At 34.4% G+C, this 23,179-nt stretch overlaps 1 protein-coding gene across 2 annotated transcripts in view; it reads right to left on the bottom strand.

Annotated features, from left to right (window-relative positions):
* Positions 1–22,941, bottom strand: part of LOC114329818 (bestrophin-2) — a 219,901-nt gene extending 196,960 nt beyond the window's left edge. Inside the window, exon 1 of one of the 2 annotated variants that reach the window (XM_028279055.2) lies at positions 22,669–22,941. In XM_028279055.2, the coding sequence (XP_028134856.1) occupies positions 22,669–22,739 (71 nt within the window). In that variant the 5' untranslated portion in view covers positions 22,740–22,941. Of the gene's footprint in view, positions 1–20,281; positions 20,491–22,668 lie in introns of those variants that run through there. The other variant, XM_028279056.2, reaches the window with a different exon arrangement.
* Positions 22,942–23,179: the final 238 nt, after the last annotated feature.

Genomic DNA, 23,179 nt, shown 5'->3' on the forward strand with positions numbered 1-23,179 from the left:
AATACTTAGGCGTATAATTAAAAGACAACGCAAGACAGGAAACAGATATAGAATTATACCCCAGGCTGTGGGTGAAAAATAGGTCGATTTCAGGATATAATTCAGGAATTTTTGAAACCCATCAGGTGTTGTAAAAAACGATGCCAGGAATAACTTCTACTAAAATGTAACCAAAAATGTTGTGCTCTTTTTTTTTAATTGCGATTTTCATTTGTTAAATTTGCAATTTTTATTGATTTTTAATTTTGTAGCTTAGGATATTGATTTTAGAGAAAAACTTTTTAATAGAAAGTTGTAGTAAATTAAAAAACCTACAATTTGAGCTATGGTATGTTTAATTTTGTTAATTGGTTATTGCAAAACAGCCTGCGAAAGGTCCAAAATGGCCGTTTTTACAATTGCATTATTTATTGTACAAATATTTTTTTTTTATTTTTTTAAGCTTTAAAATGAAGATCTTTCAATTCCAAACGTAAAAAAAATTGTAAAGCCAGATTAACGAATTTGTTGCTTAGATATTATAAATTGTTTATCCCAAGAGGTCAAATGTCGAAGGCTATAACTTTTTGAAAAAAAAAATCGTATAGAGTTGGTGAAACATCTAGTTTCCTTCTAAAGAGTTATACTTTCATATTCTGATGTAAATAAATGCGTAAAACATTTTTAAACCTCTAATTTTTGGGTTTGAAAATAAGGGGGCAAATTTCGTTATAAACATTTAGAGCTGAAGCGGCCCTGTACATCCTATGAGTTTTTAACTTACAGATTATTGTTGCTGAAGATGAAACAAAGATTTATAAAAAAATAAAAAATTTCTACGACCAACTGAAGCCGAGATAATTTTTGGGTTTGAAAATAAGGGGGCAAATTTCGTTATAAACATTTAGAGCTGAAGCGGCACTGTACATCCTATGAGTTTCTAACTTACAGATTATTGTTGCTGAAGACAAAACGAAGATTTATAAAAAAATAAAAATTTTCTACAACCAACTGAAGCCGAGATAATTGTTTTTTTTTCTTAAGTCGTAGTGCCTTTATTTATAACAATTAAGAAATTATTTTACAGTCATTGACTAACTAAATCACTTATATTATCTTAAAATAAAAATATAATTACATTTAATTATTAAAAATTATAAACCAATTACAAAAAACTCGAAGATGTACCACAAGGTTATTTATTATTGTTAAAAAACATATAAAATTATATAAACATATAAAACATATAAAACATATTTATATGTTTTTTAACAATAATAAATAACCTTGTGGTACATCTTCGAGTTTTTTGTAATTGGTTTACCTCGAGACCACATTTGAGTAAGTATGGATACTTCTCTTCATGATTAAAAATTATTTTTAAAATCGGTGCTTTTGCGAGCGGCCGAATTTTGCAAATCGCCCGGCTTGCTTCAAATCCGCGCGGTCGGAAAATTTTTACGTAACTGGTATTAAATTTTGACAGAAAACAATTTAATACTATTACCATTATAATATACAGTCTATTTACCACTGTATTTGTTTTTCTTGATAAACTTTTATATGTGAAATTTCATTTCTGAAGAAATAATATTACAAAAATGATACATATACAGTATGTCCCTGTAAGTTGTATCCATATGGAAAACTTTTTTATTATTAATTTTACGAAAAAAAGTTATTCTTTATAAAAAGCTCTGCATGGTCCAAAACCTAAGATTTAACCATCAAATATCAAATTTTTTGAATAATATACGAGGTATGTCAAAAAGTTTGAATTTCACTCAAGAGTAAAATAGCTTTATTTTTCGTAATATTGGAAATTGCTATTATGAAAAGTTGTTTGGAATTAAAAACTATATTCTAATATGCAATTACATCCGTCTAATTGAAATTTTTTTTTTTTTTTTGAGAAATTATGGATAACTATCATTATTTTTTCAGTTATTTCAATTCTGATAACTCTTTTATTATTAATTTTACGAAAAAAAGTGATTCTTAATAACAAGTACTGGATGGTCTAAAACTTAAAATACTTATTTTATGTCTTATGTCTTACTTATGTCTAAATCTTATTTTATCAATTTTATACGAGGTATGTCAAAAAATATAAATTTAGATCAAAAGTAAAGTACCTTTAGAGTTCAGAATATTTCAATTAGAAGGATGTAATTACATATTGAAACATAGTTTTTAATTCTAAATAACTTTTCATAATAACAATTTTCGATATTGTGAAAAATAAACGTATTTTATTCTTGAGCGAAATTCACATTTTTTGACATACCTCGTATAAAATTTCACAAAAGATGGTTGTATTTCAGATTTTAGGCCATGCAGAACTTTTTATTAAGAATCACTTTTTTTCGTAAAATTAATAATAAAAGAGTTATCTGAATTAAAATAACTGAAAATTAATAAGTTAGTTATCCATTTTTTCAAAAAAAAATTTTTTCAATTAGAAGCATGTAATTGCATACTAAAATACAGTTTTTAATTCCAAACAACTTTTTATAATAGCAATTTTCAATATTGTAAAAAATAAAGCTACTTTACTCTTGAGTGAAATTCAAACTTTTTGACATACCTCGTATAATATTCAAAAAAATTGATATTTGATGGTTAAATCTTAGGTTTTGGACCATTCAGAGCTTTTTATAAAGAATAACTTTTTTTCGTAAAATTAATAATAAAAAAGTTTTCCATATGGATACAACTTACAGGGACATACTGTATATGAAATATATAACTATATTTTTAATTTTTTCATTGTTATATAAATATAATAATAATAATGTTACTTCTTACTATAATATACAATATAAAACTTTTTCTTCTTGTAGTGACTATTCTTTTTGGATTTCACATATAAAAGTTTATCAAGAAAAACAAATACAGTTCTAAATAGACTGTATATTATTATGGTAATATTATTAAATTGTTTTCTGTCAAAATTTAATACAAGTTACGTAAAAATTTTCCGAGCGCGCGGATTTGAAGCGAGCCGGGCGATTTGCAAAATTCGGCCGCTTGCAAAAGCACCGATTTAAAAAATAATTTTTAATAATTAAATGTAATTATATTTTATAATAATTTTTATTTTAAGATAATATAAGTCTTTCTTTGGTCAATGACTGTAAAATAATTTCTTAATTGTTATAAATGAGGGCACTATGATTTAAGAAAAAAAAACAATTATCTCGGCTTCAGTTGGTTGTAGAAAATTTAAATTTTTTTATAAATCTTAGTTTCGTCTTTAGCAACAATAATCTGTAAGTTAGAAACTCATAGGATATACAGGGCCGCTTTAGCTCTAAATGTTTATAACGAAATTTGCCCCCTTATTTTCAAACCCAAAAATTATCTCGGCTTCAGTTGGTCGTAGAAATTTTTTATTATTTTATAAATCTTCGTTTCATCTTCAGCAACAATAATATGTAAGTTAAAAACTTATAGGATGTACAGGGCCGCTTCAGCTCTAAATGTTTATAACAAAATTTGCCCCCTTTATTTTCAAATCCAAAAATTAGAGGTTTAAAAATGTTTTACGCATTTATTTACATCGAATATGAAAATATAACTCTTTAGAAGGAGATTGGATGTTTCACCAACTTTATACGATTTTTTTTTTCAAAAAGTTATAGCCTTCGACATTTGACCTCTTGGGATAAACAATTGATAATATCTAAGCAACAAATTCGTTAATCGGGCCTTACAATTATTTTTTATGTTTGGAATTGAAAGATCTTCATTTTAAAGCTTTAAAAAATAAAAAAAAAAATAATTTGTGCAATAAATAATGCAATTGTAAAAAACGGCCATTTTGGACCTTTCGCGGGCTGTTTTGCAATAACCAATTAACCAAATTAAACTTACCGTACCTCAAATTGTAGGTTTTTAATTTACTACAACTTTCTATTAAAAAGTTTTTCTCTAAAATCAATATCCTAAGCTGCAAAATTAAAAATCATTAAAAATTGCAAATTTAACAAATGAAAATCGCAATTAAAAAAAGCGCACAATATTTTTGGTTACATTTTAGTAGAAGTTATTCCTGGCATCGTCCTTTACAACACCTGATACGTTTCAAAAATTCCTGAATTATATCCTGAAATCGACCTATTTTTCACCCACAGCCTGGGGTATATATGGAATTTATAGGAATAAAAGGCAGATATCGAGCAACTAGTTTAAATTAAATCTTGCCCAAGTATGCTTTCGCTAACTTAGCATCATCAGGGACATTTCGTCAAATCAGGAAGATATCCCAGCAAAATGCAACATTTGTTTGGCAAGAAAGAAATTTTTAAATTGGCAACTAACACATAACATAAAACACACACTGTACGAAGGACAAACAAATCCAAAAATAAATTAACACATTTTTTGACTTGCCAAGATATAGTACCCGGCATAATTTAATTTATTTTTTGATCTGTTTTTCCTTCGTACAGTGTGTGTTTTATGTTAGGTTAGTCCACTGAAATATTCTCAACTGCTCAAAATTGGCAAAGAAGACGAAAACCTTTTGCAAACATGTTTTCGACCATCAGGAATCTGAATCTGAAATTAGTTTTGCGAGAAAATGCCGGGAAATCCGGAAAAATCGTAAAATAGAGCTTTTCTGCAGTTTTCTTGAAAACTACAATAGCTAGCGGAAAAATAATCAAACCATCGTGTTTATTGGACGATTTTACATAAAAATAGATGTGCTTTTTTGCGAGAAAATGCCGGTAAATCCGGAAAAATCGTAAAATAGAGATTTTTCGCAATTTTCTCGACAACTACAGTAGCTAGCGGAAAAATAATTAAACCATCGTGTTTATTGGACGATTCTACATAAAAATAGATGTGCTTTTTTGCGAGAAAATGCCGGGAAATCCGGAAAAATCGTAAAATAGAGATTTTCCGCAATTTTCTCGAAAACTACAGTGGCTAGCGGAAAAATAATCAAACCATGGTGTTTATTGGACGATTTTACATAAAAATAGATGTGCTCTTTTGCGAGAAAATGCAAGGAAATCCGGAAAATTTTAAAATAGGAGATTTTACGCAATTTTCTCGTTAACTACAGTAGCTAGAGGAAAAATAATTAAACCATCGTGTTTATTGGACGATTTTACATAAGAATAGATGTTTACTAAAAAATGAAAGTAATCCCAACGATAAGAAATGAAATTCTTGTGTAAAGTGATAAAAACTTGTGTGATATCGAATATAAACAAAGCAGGTTTTACAGTAGGTGGAAACAAAACAATATAATATTATTGTGAGTGGTGTATTTCTACAGGAAAATAAAGCATATTAATAAACAGAATCAGCTGAAAGTAGAAAACTTTATTATAATATAATTAATGTTATTATAAACAGCTAACCAGGGCCGGATTTTGATTTTTACCTAGGAATAAAAGTGCTGGAAAATTAGTAACGGCCAGCGCGGGCGCGGGTGGGAATTTGAACTGTGAGTAGAGTTCTTCACGAAACTTCACCCGTGACGCATTGACTAATAACTCTAACACGAAAAATAACTAGGAATTAAGAACAATGAGTTCAGATAGCGAATTAGCTGATGAAATGAAAAGGAGAATGGAAGAGGAGGAACATGATGAAAATGATGAGAGAATTAGCAATGGATATAAAAGACATAAAAAAGAACAATATAGATCTGGAGACGAAATCACACAACTAAAGAATGAAATTAAAGAACTGAAAGATCAACAAAGCGGCTACAAAGATGAAATTAAAAAGCTGCGAGAAATAAACGAAAAAGCTATAAAACAAATAGGTCAATTAGAAAAATAAACTAATAAAGCAAATAAAAAAATAGAGAAATTGGAAAATGAAAGAAAGAGGAAAAATGTAATAATCATCATCATCAATGGTGTTACAGCCCTATGAAAGGGCCTCGACCTTCCCAAGTCTATTACGCCAGTCAGTCCTATCCATTGCCTCCCATCCTCATCTACGCCATCTTTCCATCTAAGTTTTGGCCTACCCCTATTTCTACTTCCCACTGGTTGTGACATAAGGATTCTTCTAGGAGGGTTGTTATGCTGTGATCTTGATAGATGTCCTGCCCATCTTAGTCTTCCTATTCTTATAAGAGATACTACGTCTTTAAAAATATAATAATACAAGGAATAAAAATTGATACAAATGATCAGAAAGTTTTACGAGGGGCTATGGAGAATTTTACAGAAAAAGAGCTACAAGTTTCAGTAGATGTAAATGGAGCAAGGAAAATAGGAGAAAATACTGTCATAGTGGAACTTTATAGCGTGAAAAACAAAATAGAAGTAATGAAATATGTCAAAAGGAGAAAGAATTATCCAGAAAGAAACTAGAAACAAGGCTATGGTAGAGAGGCATAATGGAAAAAATGAAAAAATAGGATAGCAGAAGCTAATCATTAATGGTGAAATATGGACACGGAATAGCAGTCAACAACAACTCATAAGAGAGAAAAATATACAACCAAAAAACTAGCAATACAACTAAAGCAGACTGAAATAACAGAGACGACATGGCAAAGTAAAGGTACACCAAATAGACAAAGTGTACAGATTATTAATGAAAAGAAGTCCGCAAACGAACATATATTAGTAGGAACATGGAATGTAAGAGGAACATACGAAGAAGGAAAACTGAAACACCTAGTAGATGAATGCAAAAAATATAAATTCGAAATAGTAGCACTACAAGAAACGAAACAACTAGGCCAAAACTCAATGGAAATAAATGACTATTTATTTTTCAACAGCGGAGGGGAAAATAGAATGTTAGGCACAGGATTTGTAGTAAACAAAAAGCTGAAAGATCTAATCGTTGACTTTAAACCAATTTCAGAGAGAATATGCATACTAAGAATAAGAGGAAAATACCAAAAAAAACCATTTTTAAACATACATGCACCGATGTGGAGTGTAAGAATGTGTTATAGAGGTAGCACCTTTTATTGGAACGACCACATGAAACGTCATCGACGGGAGATTGTTTTTGATAACTGGTCCTCATAAGGCACTCAACTCTCACCACTTATGGCTCCACGTGCCACATCCCGGGCAACTGCATTGGTCTGCAGGCTAAACTAAGTGAGGGTAGCCAGACATGGTGATAGGTTGGACAGTGGCAGCTGGTTGTTACAAAACTGACCATGCGGCGAGAATTATAGCCACAGAAACGGCACATATACAGCATTGCAGAATTCAAAGGGAAACGACTGCACTATTTTCCCAAGAGAATTTCTTCCCATAACGATGACAATTTCAGTAAGTGAAGATGGAATGTGTAGCGACCCGACTCACGCCATCTCGGTTGCGGGTCGGATGGCATGAAATTTGCTACCGGCTGCCAGGGTGTGAGGGACCAGGCACCTGGCAGAAATTGAGAGACTGAATCCAAATTTTCATTTAATTTAAGAAAATGTCAGCGAATTGGTACATGGAACGTCCAAGGACTGATCCAAAACTCAGGAAAGTTACACATAATTGAAAAAGAAATGGCAGACCACAATATTTCTGTACTGGGACTCTCTGAAACTCACTGGAGAGGTAAAGGGCATTTTAAAACAACTGCTGGCAACGTCGTCTATTTTTCAGGCCCAGATAACAAAAGTACAAATGGAGTCACAATAATTTTACCCTCTAAACTTAACGACTGCGTAATTGGATATAATACTATAGATGGCAGGATAATATCCCTTAAAATGAGAATATCCATCAATACCCTACACCTTGTCTAGGTATACGCTCCTACAACAGCTGCACAAGAAGAATACATCAACAGGTTCTATGGTCGTCTAGAAGAAACGGTTCGCGCTATTCCGAAACGTGAACTCATCATAATTTTAGGAGATTTTAACGCCAAAGTGGGTCATCTAATGAAAATATCGAAGGAGTGCTGGGCAAAAATGGACCGGGGCAGAGAAATGAGAATAGCGACCGTCTAGTGGAGTTCTGTGTAGAACAACATCTTGTAGATCAACATCATAGACCTAGAATGTAGAAACAACAAGGAATCAAATAGACTACATCCTAATAAGATCAAGATGGAAGTCGTCGGCCATCAACTGTAAAACTTATCCTGGCGCAGACTGTGGAAGCGATCATCAACTCCTGGTATTGAACGTTCGACTTCGTCTTTAAAGTTCCCAAAAGAAGACCCCAGAGAAAAGTCATGTCTCCAAATCCATCAAAAATCAGTGACTTCCAACACAACCTAGAAGAAGCTCTCTCTTTAGACAAGTAGATAGTGACCCTGAAAGCACTTGGATTTATTTCAAAGATAAGGTAATCGAGGCTGCAAAAGACTATGAGACAGAGCGGTTTCCACTGGCCGTAAGCTATGGATATCCGATAATACGTGGACTGTTATTCATCGCAGAAAATAACACAAAGCTAGACACGGAACAAACGATGAATACAGAGAGTTATCGAAAGAAATAAAAAAACAGTGCCGCAAAGACAAAGCTGATTACATCTCTCAAATATGCAGAGAGATAGAGGAACATGGCTGTCGAAATGAACCGAGGGATTTATTCCAGAAGATCAAACTCCTTACCAGAGAATTTAAACATCAAACGTGGTCTGTAATATATAAGGAAGGTAATCTAAAGACCGATACTGACGAAATGTTGGAAAAATGGCGAAACTACTGTGACGAGCTATGTAAAAATAACGAGGTATCAGCAGAAAATCAGTGGCCCTCTAACTACCCTAGAGAACCTACTGTCTTACTCGCTGAAGTCAAAGATACAATTAAATCACTAAAGAGAAATAAATCCCCAGGCATTGATTCAATACCATGTGAAATACTACAGTTACTAGGTGAAAAAGGACTACATATCATCCATTCTGTGTCGCTGTTTGGAATTCAGGAAAATAGCCATCTGATTGGTGCACCTCAATTTATATTCCGCTACACAAAAAAGGAACTACTACCAGATGTGAAAACTACCGCACACTGTCACTAATAACACATGCTAGTAAAATCTTGTTGCATATAGTCAAAAACAGATTAAAAACCTATCTACATTACCAAATACCTCAGGAACAAGCGGGATTTGTAAAGGGAAAAGGTACAAGGGAACAAATCCTGAACCTGAGACAACTTATTGAAAAGTCTAGAGAATTTCAAGTACCTATGATTATATGCTTCGTTGACTACCAAAAGGCATTTGATTGTGTAAGTTGGATAAATCTGTGGTCAATTTTAATAGAAATGGGCGCACCAATGCACCTGGTGACACTTATTAAAAATCTGTACCAGTCTAATATAGCGACATTACGACTAGATCAGAAGTTGTCACCTGACTTATTTAACATTTATGGTGAACATGTCATGAGGATGGTTTTAGAAGGATGGGCCTTTAGAAGGATAGGAAAATCTCCAACTTGAGATTTGCTGATGACACTACACTGACAAGCAGCAAATGGCAAGAAATGTTTGATCTTCTGCGAAGAGTTGAGCACGAAAGCAATAAAGTTGGTCTGAAAATCAATTAGGGCTTACAATACCGGAATTCCGGGATCCCGGACGATTTTTGTCTGGTATTCGATACCGGTATTTATAAAAACAAAAATAATGGTGGTCGACAGATTCGACACTATTCAACTGACTTACATGTTACAGGAATACCAGATAGTAAACACCTTTGTCTATCTCGGGTCTAGTATAACTAACGATGGCAACTGTGAAGCAGAAGTTCGGAGACGTATTGGTATGGCAAAAAATGCGATGAGTCGCCTAACTAAAGTTTGGAAAGACAGATCTATCTCTCAAAATATCAAGATAAGACTGGTGAATGCCCTTGTATTCTCAATATTTCTATACGGAGCAGAGACTTGGACTCTTCGCGCATGCGAGCGCCAAAAAATTGATGCCTTTGAGATGTGGTGCTGGAGAAGAATGCTGCGCATACCATAGACAGCTCATAGAACAAACGTTTCCATTCTAAACCAACTCAATATTAAAAAAAGGCTGTCCACAATATGTCTGCAACGAATTCTCCAATTCTTTGGTCACGTGGTTCGCAGAGATGCCGACAGTTTGGAGAGATTAATAGTCTCTGGAAATGTTCCGGGGAGAAGATCAAGAGGACGCTCACCAACTAGATGGTCCGAGCAAATAAAGAATTCAGCTGGAAACTCATTCTGCGAAGCTCTTAGAGTAGCTGAAAATAGAGACCAATGGAGAAAGATTGTTAGGAATATTGGAAGAAATCACGATCCTCAGTAATGGGGAAAAGACAATAGAGAGAGAGAGAGAGAGAGAGAGAGAGAGAGAGAGAGAGAGATTCACCGACTGAAGAGAAAAACATAGAGATAAAGGAAGACTTCTAAAGTCAAATAGATACAGTATTCGAAAATATTCCCAAATACGATATAAAAATAGTACTAGGTGATGCTAATGCCAAAATAGGAAAAGAAGAAATATATACACCCACCATAGGAAAATAAAGTCTGCATGAAACAACGAATGAAAATGGTCACCTCTTAATAGATTTTGCAAAAGAAAGAAACATGATCGTTATGAGCACGTACTTTCAACACAAAAGAATATACCAAGGAACATGGAGATCACCAGGAGAAAAATGTATAAAGAACATAAGAACATATAGAGGACCAGATGCAGACACAGATCACTTTATAGTCGGAATACAACTGAAACAGGTTATACCAGTTCTTAGAAACCAACAGAAAAAAAGGTACAAAGTAACTAAACCTATTAGACTACTGTCAGAAGAAGAACAAAGTAAATATAAAAGACTAGTCACTAGAGAACTGGAAAATATTGTAGAAAATGGAAACATCGAACAAAAATGGACGCAAATAAAAGTATGTATGACCAACGTAGCACAAGTCAGTAATAGAAATATAAAAGAGGGATTCAAAGAATGGTTTGATAAGGAATGTAAAATAGTGGATGAAAGAAATAAGTTAAGACTCAAAATGATGCAAGTGAAAACACCAGAGATGGAGATAAAATACAAAGAACAAAGAAAACGAACTAAAAGTCAGAAACTTATATCAAGGAGTAAAAAAATGAGAAAAGGGGGTTCCAAAGACAACCTGTACACTAAAAAAGCAAAAATGTAAGGAATTTAGTAAGCGACGAAGAAATACTGAACAGATGGAGAGAATACTTCGAAGAGCTTCTAAATGAAATTCCCACAACAGAATATGCAGAAGAAGAAGAAGAACCGAATGAAAGTATTGATCAGGAAGAAATACAGGAAAGACCGCCTAATGAAAAAGAAATAAAAGAAATAATAGAGAAACTAAAGAAAAACAAGAGCCCAGGTATGGATAAAATAACAGCGAAATGTTTAAATATGGAGGACCAGTATTAATTAAGCATTTGGAAAAGCTGATAAAGAAATTTGGGAACAAGAACACATACCAAAAGAATTGACTGAAGCCACACTGTGTCCAATTCACAAAAAAGGCGACAAAAGTTTATGCCATAATTACAGGGGAATAGTCCTACTAAACGTTGCATATAAAATACTTGCAGTACATATAAAATACAAGATAACACAAAAGATAGATAATGACATAGCAGAATATCAATGTGGATTCAGAAGAGGAAGCAGCACGGTGGATCAAATTTTCCTACTGCATGAGATACAAGCGGAAAGCTACGAATACGGGAAATCTACAATGGCCCTATTCATCGACTTTAAACAAGCTTTTGACAGAGTTAAACGGAAAGAAATATACAAAGCACTATGTGAAATTGGAATTAGTGAAAAATTAATAAAGATGGTAAAAGTTACACTCAGAGAAACAGAGAACAGGGTTAAAATAAATCGAAAGGAAACAGATAAGTTTAGGGTCGGTGCAGGGGTACGACAAGGAGACCCACTGTCATCACTGTTGTTCAGTATCCTTCTTGAAATGGTCATCAGAGAAGCCGAAATTAACAGGACATGACTTGTATATCAACGAAAACAAACAACAATGCTTGGCATTCGCTGATGACATAGTAATGATAGCCAGAAGTAAACAAGAATTAAAAGAAATACTAAAAAGACTAGAGGCGATAGGAAGAAAGAAAGGGATATACATAAACGAAGAAAAAACTAAATATATGGAATGGAGAGAACGAGAATTTACACAAGGACAATATCTGACAATAAACACAGAGGCAAAATATATGAATTCGAAGAAGTAGAGAGATTCCAATATCTAGGAGCGACATTCAGAAGAAATCCAAGCGAGAATTATGGCTGGTAATCGTTGTATCTTTGCTCTAAACAACTTATTAAGAAATAACAACATATCTAGAGGGGCTAAGATAAGAATATACAAGACAGTGATAAGACCTATAGTCTTGTATGTCAGTGAAACATGAACGATGAACAAATCTGAGCAAGTCATGCTTAAAGTGTGGGAAAGAAAAGTCCTAAGAAAAATATTTGGCGGAAAGATATGGAATGGAATGTGGATAAGAAGACCAAATGTAGAACTAGAGAGGACGTATAGTGAACCAAACATAGTAGGGATCATAAAATCACAAAAACTGAGATGATTGGGACATATCCAAAGGATGCCAAACACGAAACTTCCAAAAAAATACTAACGGGAGGAATAGGAGGAAAAAAGAAGAAAGGTAAACCGAAAACCAGATGGAAGAAAGATGTTGAAAAAGACAAGTTTCTGACTTCTTCATTTTTATAGTTTTCCTCTATGCATTTCAATTTATCTTCGTTGTACTATCTTTTCTTTGCTCTTACGATTCTTTTAGTTCGTTTTCTTTGTTCTATGTATTTTATCTTTATCTCTAGTGTTTTCACTTGCATCATTTTGAGTCTTAACTTATTTCTTTCATCCAGTTCTATTTTACATTCCTTATCAAGCCATTCTTTGATTCCATCTTTTATATTTCTATTACTGACTTGCGCTACTAACTTTGGTCATACATACGTTTATTTGCGTCCATTTTTGTTCGATGTTTCCATTTTTTGCAATATTTTCCAGTTCTCTAGTGACTAGTCTTTCATATTTACTTTGTTCTTCTTCTTACAGTAGTCTAATAGGTTTAGTTACTTTGTACCTTTTTTTCTGTTGGTTTCTAAGAACTGACATAACCTGTTTCAGTTGTATTCCGACTATAAAATGATCTGTGTCTGCATCTGGTCCTCTATATGTTGTTATGTTCTTTATACATTTTTCCATGTCTTTTTCGACGAGCACATGATCTATTTGGTTTATGGTTTTCCCATGTGGTGATCTCCATGTATATTCTTTTGTGTTGAAAGTACGTGCTCATAACGATCATGTTTATTTCTTTTGCAAAATCTATTAAGAGGTGACCATTTTCATTCGTTGCTCAAATGGATCGTTGGATTTCTACGGCTGTCGCCGCCTCTCCATACCCAGCTTCCAATTTTTTCTATCGTAACACATATCTTCATCTAATTGCCTCGAATCCATTGCCTCCTGAATATTGTCCCTCCAGCTTCTCCGTGGTCGTCCTCTTCTTCTTCTCTCCGGTGGGACCCACTCTAATATTTTTCTCGGCCAGCGAGTCTCATTCATTCTTTTAACGTGACCGAACCATATCAGCTGTCTCTTTTCAATATCGTCTATTATAGTTTTTTTGCACCTTCATACGTTCTCTAATTGTTTCATTTCTTACATGTTCTAATCTCGAAACCTGACAACTTCTCCTCAAAAAGTCCATTTCTGTACTAAGTAGCTTCCTTTTATTTCTTGCACTTATGTCCCAAACTTCTGCACCGTAGATTGTAGCGCTCTTCATTATACTTTCATATATTCTTCTCTTTGTTTCCTTCCTGATATCTTTCTCCCATAAAATTGAATTGATCTAGTGATGCTTCTACGTTTATTGATCCTGTGTTGTATTTCATCTTCACTATTTCCTCGTTTGTTAAATATAGCTCCCAAATATTTGCATTGTTTCACACCAACAATATGTCCTTGTTCCAATGGTAGGTTTTCAATGTCTTCGTTTCCCACTATGAAGTATTCTGACTTATCCATATTTATTACTAATCCTCATTATTTCATGCAGACTTTATTTTCCTATGGTGGGTGTGTATATATTTCTTCTTTTCCTATTTTGGCATTAGCATCACCTAGTACTATGTTTATATCGTATTTAGGAATATTTTCGAATAAGTACTGTATCTATTTGACTGTGGAAGTCTTCCTTTATCTCTATGTTTTTCTCTTCAGTCGGTGCATGTATGTTTATAAATGTTATTTTTTGGTATTTTCCTCTTATTCTTTACTACAAATCCTGTGCCTAGCATTCTATTTTCCCCTCCGCTATTGAAAAATAAATAGTCATTTATTTCCATTGAGTTTTGGCCTAGATGTTTCGTTTCTTGTAGTGCTACTATTTCGAATTTATATTTTTTGCATTCATCTACTAGGTGTTTCAGTTTTCCTTCTTCGTATGTTCCTCTTACATTCCATGCATGTTCCTACTAATATGTTCGTTTAAGGGCTTCTTTTCATTAATAATCTGTACACTTTGTCTATTCCGTGTACCTTTACTTTGCCATGTCGTCTCTGTTATTTCAGTCTGCTTTAGTTGTATTGCTAGTTTTTTGGTTGTATATTTTTCTCTTTTATGAGTTGTTGTTGACTGCTATTCCATGTCCATATTTCACCATTAATGATTAGCTTCTGGTATCCTATTTTTACATTTTTTCCATTATGCCTCTCTACCATAGCCTTGCTTTCTCCTATTTTCCTTGCTCCATTTACATCTACTGAAACTTGTAGCTCTTTTTCTATAAAATTCTCCATAGCCCCTCGTAAAACTTTCTGATCATTTTTATCAATTTTTATTCCTTGTATTATTACATTATTTAAGACGTGTTATCTCTTATAAGAATAGGAAGACTAAGATGGGCAGGACATCTAGCAAGATCACAGCATAACAACCCTCCTAGAAGAATCCTTATGTCACAACCGGTGGGAAGTAGAAATAGGGGTAGGCCAAAACTTAGATGGAAAGATGGCGTAGATGAGGACGGGAGAAAAATAGGCGCAGCAAACTGGCAAAAGTTGGCAATGGATAGGACTGACTGGCGTAATAGACTTGGGAAGGTCGAGGCTCTTTCATAGGGCTGTAGCACCATTGATGATGATTATTACATTTTTCCTCTTTCTTTCATTTTCCAATTTCTCTATTTTTTCATTTGCTTTACTAATTTCTTTTTCTAATTGACCCATTTGTTTTATAGCTTTTTCGTTTGTTTCTCGCAGCTTTTTTATTTCATCTTTGTAGCCGCTTTGTTGATCTTTCAGTTCTTTAATTTCATTCTTTATTTGTGTGATTTCGTCTCCAGATCTATATTGTTCTTTTTTTATGTCTTTTATATCCATTGCTAATTCTCTCATCATTTTCATCATTTGTTCCATTTCGCTTATGTTTTCCTCACCTGTTTTTTGTGATGATATAACTGTTCTTTTTGATTTTTTGCTGGGATATTCCTCCTCTTCCCTTCTCCTTTTCGTTTCATCAGCTAATTCGCTATCTGAACTCATTGTTCTTAATTCCTAGTTATTTTTCGTGCTAGAGTTATTAGTCAATGCGTCACGGGTGAAGTTTCGTGGAGAACTCTACTCACAGTTCAAATTCCCACCCGCGCCCGCGCTGGCCGTTACTAATTTTCCAGCACTTTTATTCCTAGGTAAAAATCAAAATCCGGCCCTGGTTATCTGTTTATAATAACACTAATTATATTATAATAAAGTTTTCTACTTTCAGCTGATTCTGTTTATTAATATGCTTTATTTTCCTGTAGAAATACACCATTCACAATAATATTATATTGTTTTGTTTCCACCTACTGTAAAACCTGCTTTGTTTATATTCGATATCACACAAGTTTTTATCACTTTACACAAGAATTTAATTCCTTATCGTTGGGATTACTTTTATTTTTTAGTAAACATCTATTCTTATGTAAAATCGTCCAATAAACACGATGGTTTAATTATTTTTCCGCCAGCTACTGTAGTTTTCGAGAAAATTGCGTAAAATCTCCTATTTTACAATTTTCCAGATTTCCTTGAATTTTCTCGCAAAAAGCACATCTATTTTTATGTAAAATCGTCCAATAAACACCATGGTTTGATTATTTTTCCGCTAGCCACTGTAGTTTTCGAGAAAATTGCGGAAAATCTCTATTTTACGACTTTTCCGGATTTCCCGGCATTTTCTCGCAAAAAAGCACATCTATTTTTATGTAAAATCGTCCAATAAACACGATGATTTAATTATTTTTCCGCTAGCTACTGTAGCTGTCGAGAAAATTGCGAAAAATCTCTGTTTTACGATTTTTCCGGATTTCCCGTCATTTTCTCGCAAAAAAGCACATCTATTTTTATGTAAAATCGTCCAATAAACACGATGGTTTGATTATTTTTCCGCTAGCTATTGTAGTTTTCAAGAAAACTGCAGAAAAGCTCTATTTTACGATTTTTCCGGATTTCCCGGCATTTTCTCGCAAAACTAATTTCAGATTCGGATTCCTGAGGGTCGAAAACATATTTGCAAAAGGTTTTCGTCTTCTTTGCCAATTTTGAGCAGTTGAGAATATTTCAGTGGACTAAGGTGTTAGATGCTAATTTAAAAATTTCTTTCTTGCCAAACAAATGTTGCATTTTGTGTTAGATGTGTTAGATTTTATCTCACAATACGAATTTAAATACGAATTTACAACAAATCTTTATTGTATAGTATTTTTATTTACTTGCTATGTTGGACATATTATTTCTAACAATTATTAAAGCTAATTGGCTCTCCCCAAATAAATTCCACAAATAGAAGAAGAAGAAGAGACAAAAAACCTACGCAATACTACACCCTTCCTCGAGGCACTTACGAGTGGAAAGTTATGTTGCAAACTTTTTCATCAAGTTATCGCGAAAAAGGATAAAATGTTGGATTTTTTCTAACGGCGCGACTGCTCGCGGGTTAACCTTTTGGTTACGAGTCTTACGGTTCTAACAGAACAATAAAAGAGTACCATACAGCAGTGGCGGCTCGTGACATCTGCTATAGGGTGTGCTGCATGAACCACGGCCAATATAAAATAATAGAAATAGAATAACATACGAAAACAAAAACAATAAAATTAGCTTTAATACTAATTAATAGTAACTAATAACGACATGCTATAAAAATCTGATTAACTTACATTTATTGCATTTTTCTAAATTGGAAATTAATACGCCGGTCCTTTTTTGTCGCAAACTTTTCGATTACTTTATCGTTACCTAAGAATTTCTAAACACGGCACAGATGCAACGGTCACGAATAACTGTCGTGAATTGCAGCTCGCAAACACATTTCCGAGGCCGTTAATCAGCCGATTGCCGAAGCACATCGGCTAAGATCGCCGTTTGCCTAATAAATGCATTTTACCGCTGCCAGTGTTTCGGTTCTTATCGACGCGGCTTCACTGGAGCAGCAAATACGTAAAAAGATTGCTTCACTGGAGCACCAAATACGTAAAAAAATTATACGGTTTCACTAGAGGAGTAAATACGTAAAAAAAATAATATTAATCATCGTTGTTGGTGAATTATTATTAACAGTTGATGTTTAATATGATAATATGGCAGATTTGAAATAAAACTATATTAATTATTCTTTAATAATTAAGATTTGCTATGGTTGTTTGGTAGTTCTGCAGCTCAGCAGCACATAAAGAAAAGCCGCCACTGCCATACAGGCAGTAGAAATGAAAAAATATCTGAGACGAGTTCGACTAGTTACCAAAAGATATAGATAATGGAACATTCAAATAAGAAAAGAATTGTATATAAACATTAAAATATAATATAGAAAGAAGGCCACTCAATTGGGGGAACATCTTCAGATAATGAAGTATATAAAACCGGTAAAGAAAATTTGGCAGGAAAAACGCAAAGAAGAAAGAAAAAAGGTGCACCATGACAAACATGGGATATAACACTAGGAAATAATTATCATCAATAAAAAAGGGAAACAACATGGACAGAAGCAAGGACACTGGTCATCATGCTTTATTTCTTCAATTGTGTATGCCTCATGACGTGTCTAACTTTTTTTATATTAAAATTGGTAATGATTTTATAACTCTAATTTTCTATATAAATCGGGACATCTAGTATAAAATTCTTACGGTTCTTGGACTTGGGACGGCTCAAAAAGTTCAAAGCTTCTTTAACACTCGCTGTTTATTGCTTGGTTTACCGCTTATATCAGAATAAATGCATAAGACTAGACAAACACTATAATTGTGAAACTGGTATATCCCAACTATGTTTTTGTGGTGGTATCAAGTTGTTGCAACCTATTTTATATTTATATTATAGACGGGGTGATAGAACCTTCTACGAGCCCATGGGTCTCTCCGGTGGTCCTGGTCAAGAAGACAGATGGAACTACGAGGTTATGTGTGGACTACCGTTTGTTGAATAATGTTACCAAGAAAGATAGTTATCCTCTACCTCGGATCGACGACACGTTGGACACATTGGCTGGAAGTAAATTGTTTTCTACGTTGGACTTGAAGTCTGGATATTGGCAGGTAGAAATGGATTCAATGGACAAGGAGAAGATGGCCTTCACTACAGGATCTGGATTATGGGAATTCAACGTTATGCCGCGTGGACTCTGTAATGCTGCTGCGACATTTGAGAGGCTTATGGAAAATGTGTTGAGAGGGTTATCTTGGAAAACGTACCTGGTGTATTTAGACGACATAATCGTTTTGGGGGAGACGTTTGAAGACCACCTGAAGAATTTAGAAGACGTTTTTAATCGACTTAAAGCTGCCCAGTTAATGTTGAACCCCAAGAAATGCCAGCTATTTCAAAGTAAAGGCAATTATTTAGGTCATATATAATCAGCAAAGAAGGAGTGGCCGTGGATAAAGGAAAAATCGATTCCATTAAGGAATGGCCTGAACCAACAGATAAACATCAAGTGAGAAGTTTTCTGGGACTATGTACTTACTACCGGAGGTTCATTAAGAAGTTTGTAGATATAGCTAAGCCATTAACGCGACTTATACAGAGGAAGCAAGGGATTATTGCTGGGATTGAGACTGCCAAACGGCCTTTGAAACTTTGAAGAGGCATTTAATTACAGCGCCAATACTGCGATACCCACTGCCAGAAGGAGAGTTCATCTTAGATACGGATGCAAGTAATGTGAGAATTGGAGGAGTGCTGTCTCAGATTCAAGGAGGACAGGAACGAGTTCTGGGATATTTTAGTAAACTGCTTTCAAAACCTGAACGAAATTACTGCGTCACGAGAAGAGAACTTCTAGCAGTAGTGAAGTCAGTGGAACACTTTTATCAATACCTCTATGGAAGTAAGTTTCTAATCCGAACCGACCATGCCACTCTTAAATGGTTAATGCAATTTAGAATCCAGAGGGTCAGATAGCCAGATGGATTTAACGACTTTAAGAATATGATTTCAAGATCGAGCATCGAGCCAAAGTTAGCCACAGGAACGCTGATTCTCTATCTAGAAGGCCGTGCCCAGCAGGGTGTTCCCATTGCAACAAAACAGAGTCAAAGGAAGCAGCAGTACTAAGCCTACCAAGATCAAGGAAGAACAAGAGAAAGATCCAGTTTTACAGAAGATTCGAAAATGGAAATAAGAAAATCGTCGACCATCTTGGCAAAAAATATCAAGCCTAGGCTCAGTAGTTAAGACGTATTGGGCCCAATGGGACTCATTTATCTTGGAAGAAAGCTTGCTTAAACGAGTAATGGAAAATGATGATGGTTCAGCGAGGAGAACACAGTTGGTGATTCCAAAGAGCAGAGTAGCCGAAGTACTTCTTCAGTTACACGACAGTCCATCAGGAGGGCATTTTGGTGTAAAGAAAACCCTTCAGAGAATTCGGGAACGATTTTATTGGATGAATATATATGTGTACAAGAATATTTAAAGTATTTGTTATTGCAGTCGATTATTTAAAAGAAAAATTTCAAAATATCTAGACATTTTTAAAATGTCTATAGGCCCCAGGTCGACTCAGCCTGAGTAAAATGAGTACCTTGGGTAAATTCAGGGGTAATAATAGGCGGTTGAAGCGTAGCACTGGCCCTGTTACCTTCCTTGTATACCGTAGGCTCTAGAGATAGCAGACTACCCTGCTATAATCCCAAATCCTCGTTAGCAGTACAAAACGGGAGACTATTATTTAATTTCAAAATATTCTAAAGAATTTTAAATATTTTACGATTTATCGATAGTACTGGTCTACTTTTCCTAACAATTCGTGCAATGCATACAAACAATGAAAAACTTACATTCCTAGAATTTTCCAGAAAGATCCGAAGGCACTGCCGTTTGGCATTCGACCCACATACGTGACGGTCATTTTACTTTATCACAATGGGCTTAGCCCTTTTGCAATCACTTCACAAACACCATAATAACAACGATCCAACAAATGGTACCGCAATGGACATCAAGAAGAAGCGCGATACCACCTCCGTTGTTCTACATAGACTAACTAGAAGCACCTATGATCAGTAGCGGATGTACGGGGGAGGGGAAAATAGGAAATTCCCACTCCTCCCCAAAAACTCAACGTAATATACCCGCTCGGTATTAAAATTAGTTTGTTATCTTTTTTACCTATATGTTTTTTGTTTATGTTTTTATGTTGGTGTTGGTTATGGTTGGTGTTTCATTGGGAGTTCCCCCTCTTTAAGACAAACTCCCTCCCCACAGCCAACGCAATTGTCTAGATCCGCTACTGCACATTACCATAATATTTACCATCAAATAAATAATAGACAAGTATCATCAAAAAAAAATATGTATCTTAGATAGACCTTGAAAAGGCTTTTGACACGGTACCAAGGCAAAAGTTATGGGAAATATTCGGGAAGAGAGACATTAATAACAAAATGATAAGGGTAATTAAGAAAATTTACAACAGCAATATGAATTCTGTCATAAGTCAAAAATGAACATCAAAACAATTTACTACAAATGAAAAGAGTAGATATTTCACAAGGACCATTCGCCAACGACGTCGTCATATTGGCCGAAAATGAGAAACAACTACAAAGAAATATAGAAATATGAAATGAAGTTTTAAACAAATATATGACAATTAATAAAAATAAAACAAAATTTATGGTGATAGCAGAAAATGAAGAACAAAAGACCACGACAAACATGGGATATAGTACTAGGAAACATCATCGTAAAAAGGGGAACAACTTGGATAGAAGCAATGACACGAGGAATTTACCAGGAATAAGAAGAAATGGGTCAATAAGCACTTGCTATCAATGTGAAAACTTAAATTTTACCTAACAACCTACGTGCCTCGTGGGAGCCATGTAGTGCCTCAGGACCTTATCCTTAGGGATTATATCCATCCTTTGGATTTCATATTTATTTTAACAATGTAAGACATTTAGTCAACATGTACAAGGTTTTAAACTCTGTATTTTTGGGTAAGTGGCGTACCGATAGATCAGCGGGCCTTGGTTTCAGTTGGGATGCGGACCCACACGCCCAATAAAAACTCACATTGTATAACACGAGTATCGAGCATCTAGCCTATTGTAATGGGATTATTTTTATGACCCACCGTATAAAACTTGCATTGAATATCTCAGTTTCCGAATTTCTGCAAGTTTGTAGTTTACCTACCACTTATTCATGGATCGTGCTAATATAAAAAATACAAGTGCTTGAGTGTGCACGTTAGGCAGGCACCGGCGGTAAGTCTTTAAACAAGGACTTCGGCAAGCAGGTAAAACGAGCAAGGAACCTTACAAAAGCGTTCCCTGTGTTTCTTAATAAATTTTGAGTTCAGATTTTTTGATGAATAGTTATTTTTCGTTTTTATTAATAAGTACGTGCACAAAAATTCAAATTTATTAAAGTTACATTTCGTAGTGTGTACTTGTGTAGTTCAAAATGTCCCCATCAAATTAGAAACAAAAGCAGCAAAAAGCGCTTTAGAGCGGACCATGCACGCCACTGTTTTGGGTGGCTCAGCATGTCAAGCCTGTAACACTGATGATGCTCGTTTTAGAGAACGAAAACGTTCTGTGATATTTGTAGCGCTTTTAAAAATTTTTAAATATACCTTTTATTAAGAGGAATTTTTCATTAAATTTACTTGTAATTAATGCTATACAGCCAGCTATAGGAAATTCTTCACTTATATGGTCTGACGATCTTCTTTGTGGACTAACATAAAAAATTGATTTTATAGTCGAAATAATTTCAATAAAGTGACCAAATTTGGATTTGTTTTGCTCATTTGCCTGTGCTAGTCAAGGAACAATTTCAGATAAAGAGGGCTCACAAATATATTGCCTTAAAAAGTTCAAAGTTTCTTCAAGCCCTGCTGTGTTTATTGCTTGTTTTACCGCGTGTACCACAATAATTATGCATAAGTCTAGGCACTATAATTGTGAACCTGCTATATCCCAATTATGTTAAACAGCGGTTTATGTTATGTTGGTATCGAGTTGTTGCAATCTATTTAATATTTATATTAGGTGTGCAAGAGTATGTAAAGTATTTATTTGTAATTGCAGTCGATTATTTAAAAGAGAAATTTGAAAATATTCTAAAGAATTTTAAATATTTTACGATTTATCGATAGTACTGGTCTACTTTTTCTAACAATTCATGCGATGCATACAAACAATGAAAAACTTACATTCCTAGAACTTTCCAGAAACATCCGAAGGTACTACCGTTTGGCACTCGCCCCCCATACGTGACGGTCATTTTACTATTATCACAAAGGGCTTAGCCCTTTTGCACTCACTTCACAAACACCATGTAACAACGATCCAACAAATGGTACCGTAAACGGACATCGAGAAGAAGCGCGGTACCACCTCCGTTGTTGTACATAGACTAACTAGCAAGCAAGCGGGTTGTTAACAATCAACGGTGTAGGTGAGCACAGGTGCATAGTGGGGTACTGGTTGCTGGGTACTTGCATATTGGTATCATTTTATTATTGAATACATGTTTACCGTACGGGTTGAGGAAGTGCTCGCTCTAACATATGTCTGATTTCACCGGAAGATTTGGAGCTACATCGACTTTTTTGTTAACCAAATGAGATTTTGTATCAATTCAATTAGTTTTCTCGCCTTCCTATTTGATTCCCATCTGGTGATCGATTATTGCAGATCATTATTTCTACCAGTGGCGGATCT

Source organism: Diabrotica virgifera, chromosome 3, assembly GCF_917563875.1.
Source record: "Diabrotica virgifera virgifera chromosome 3, PGI_DIABVI_V3a".
NCBI classification, from domain to species: Eukaryota; Metazoa; Arthropoda; class Insecta; order Coleoptera; family Chrysomelidae; genus Diabrotica; species Diabrotica virgifera.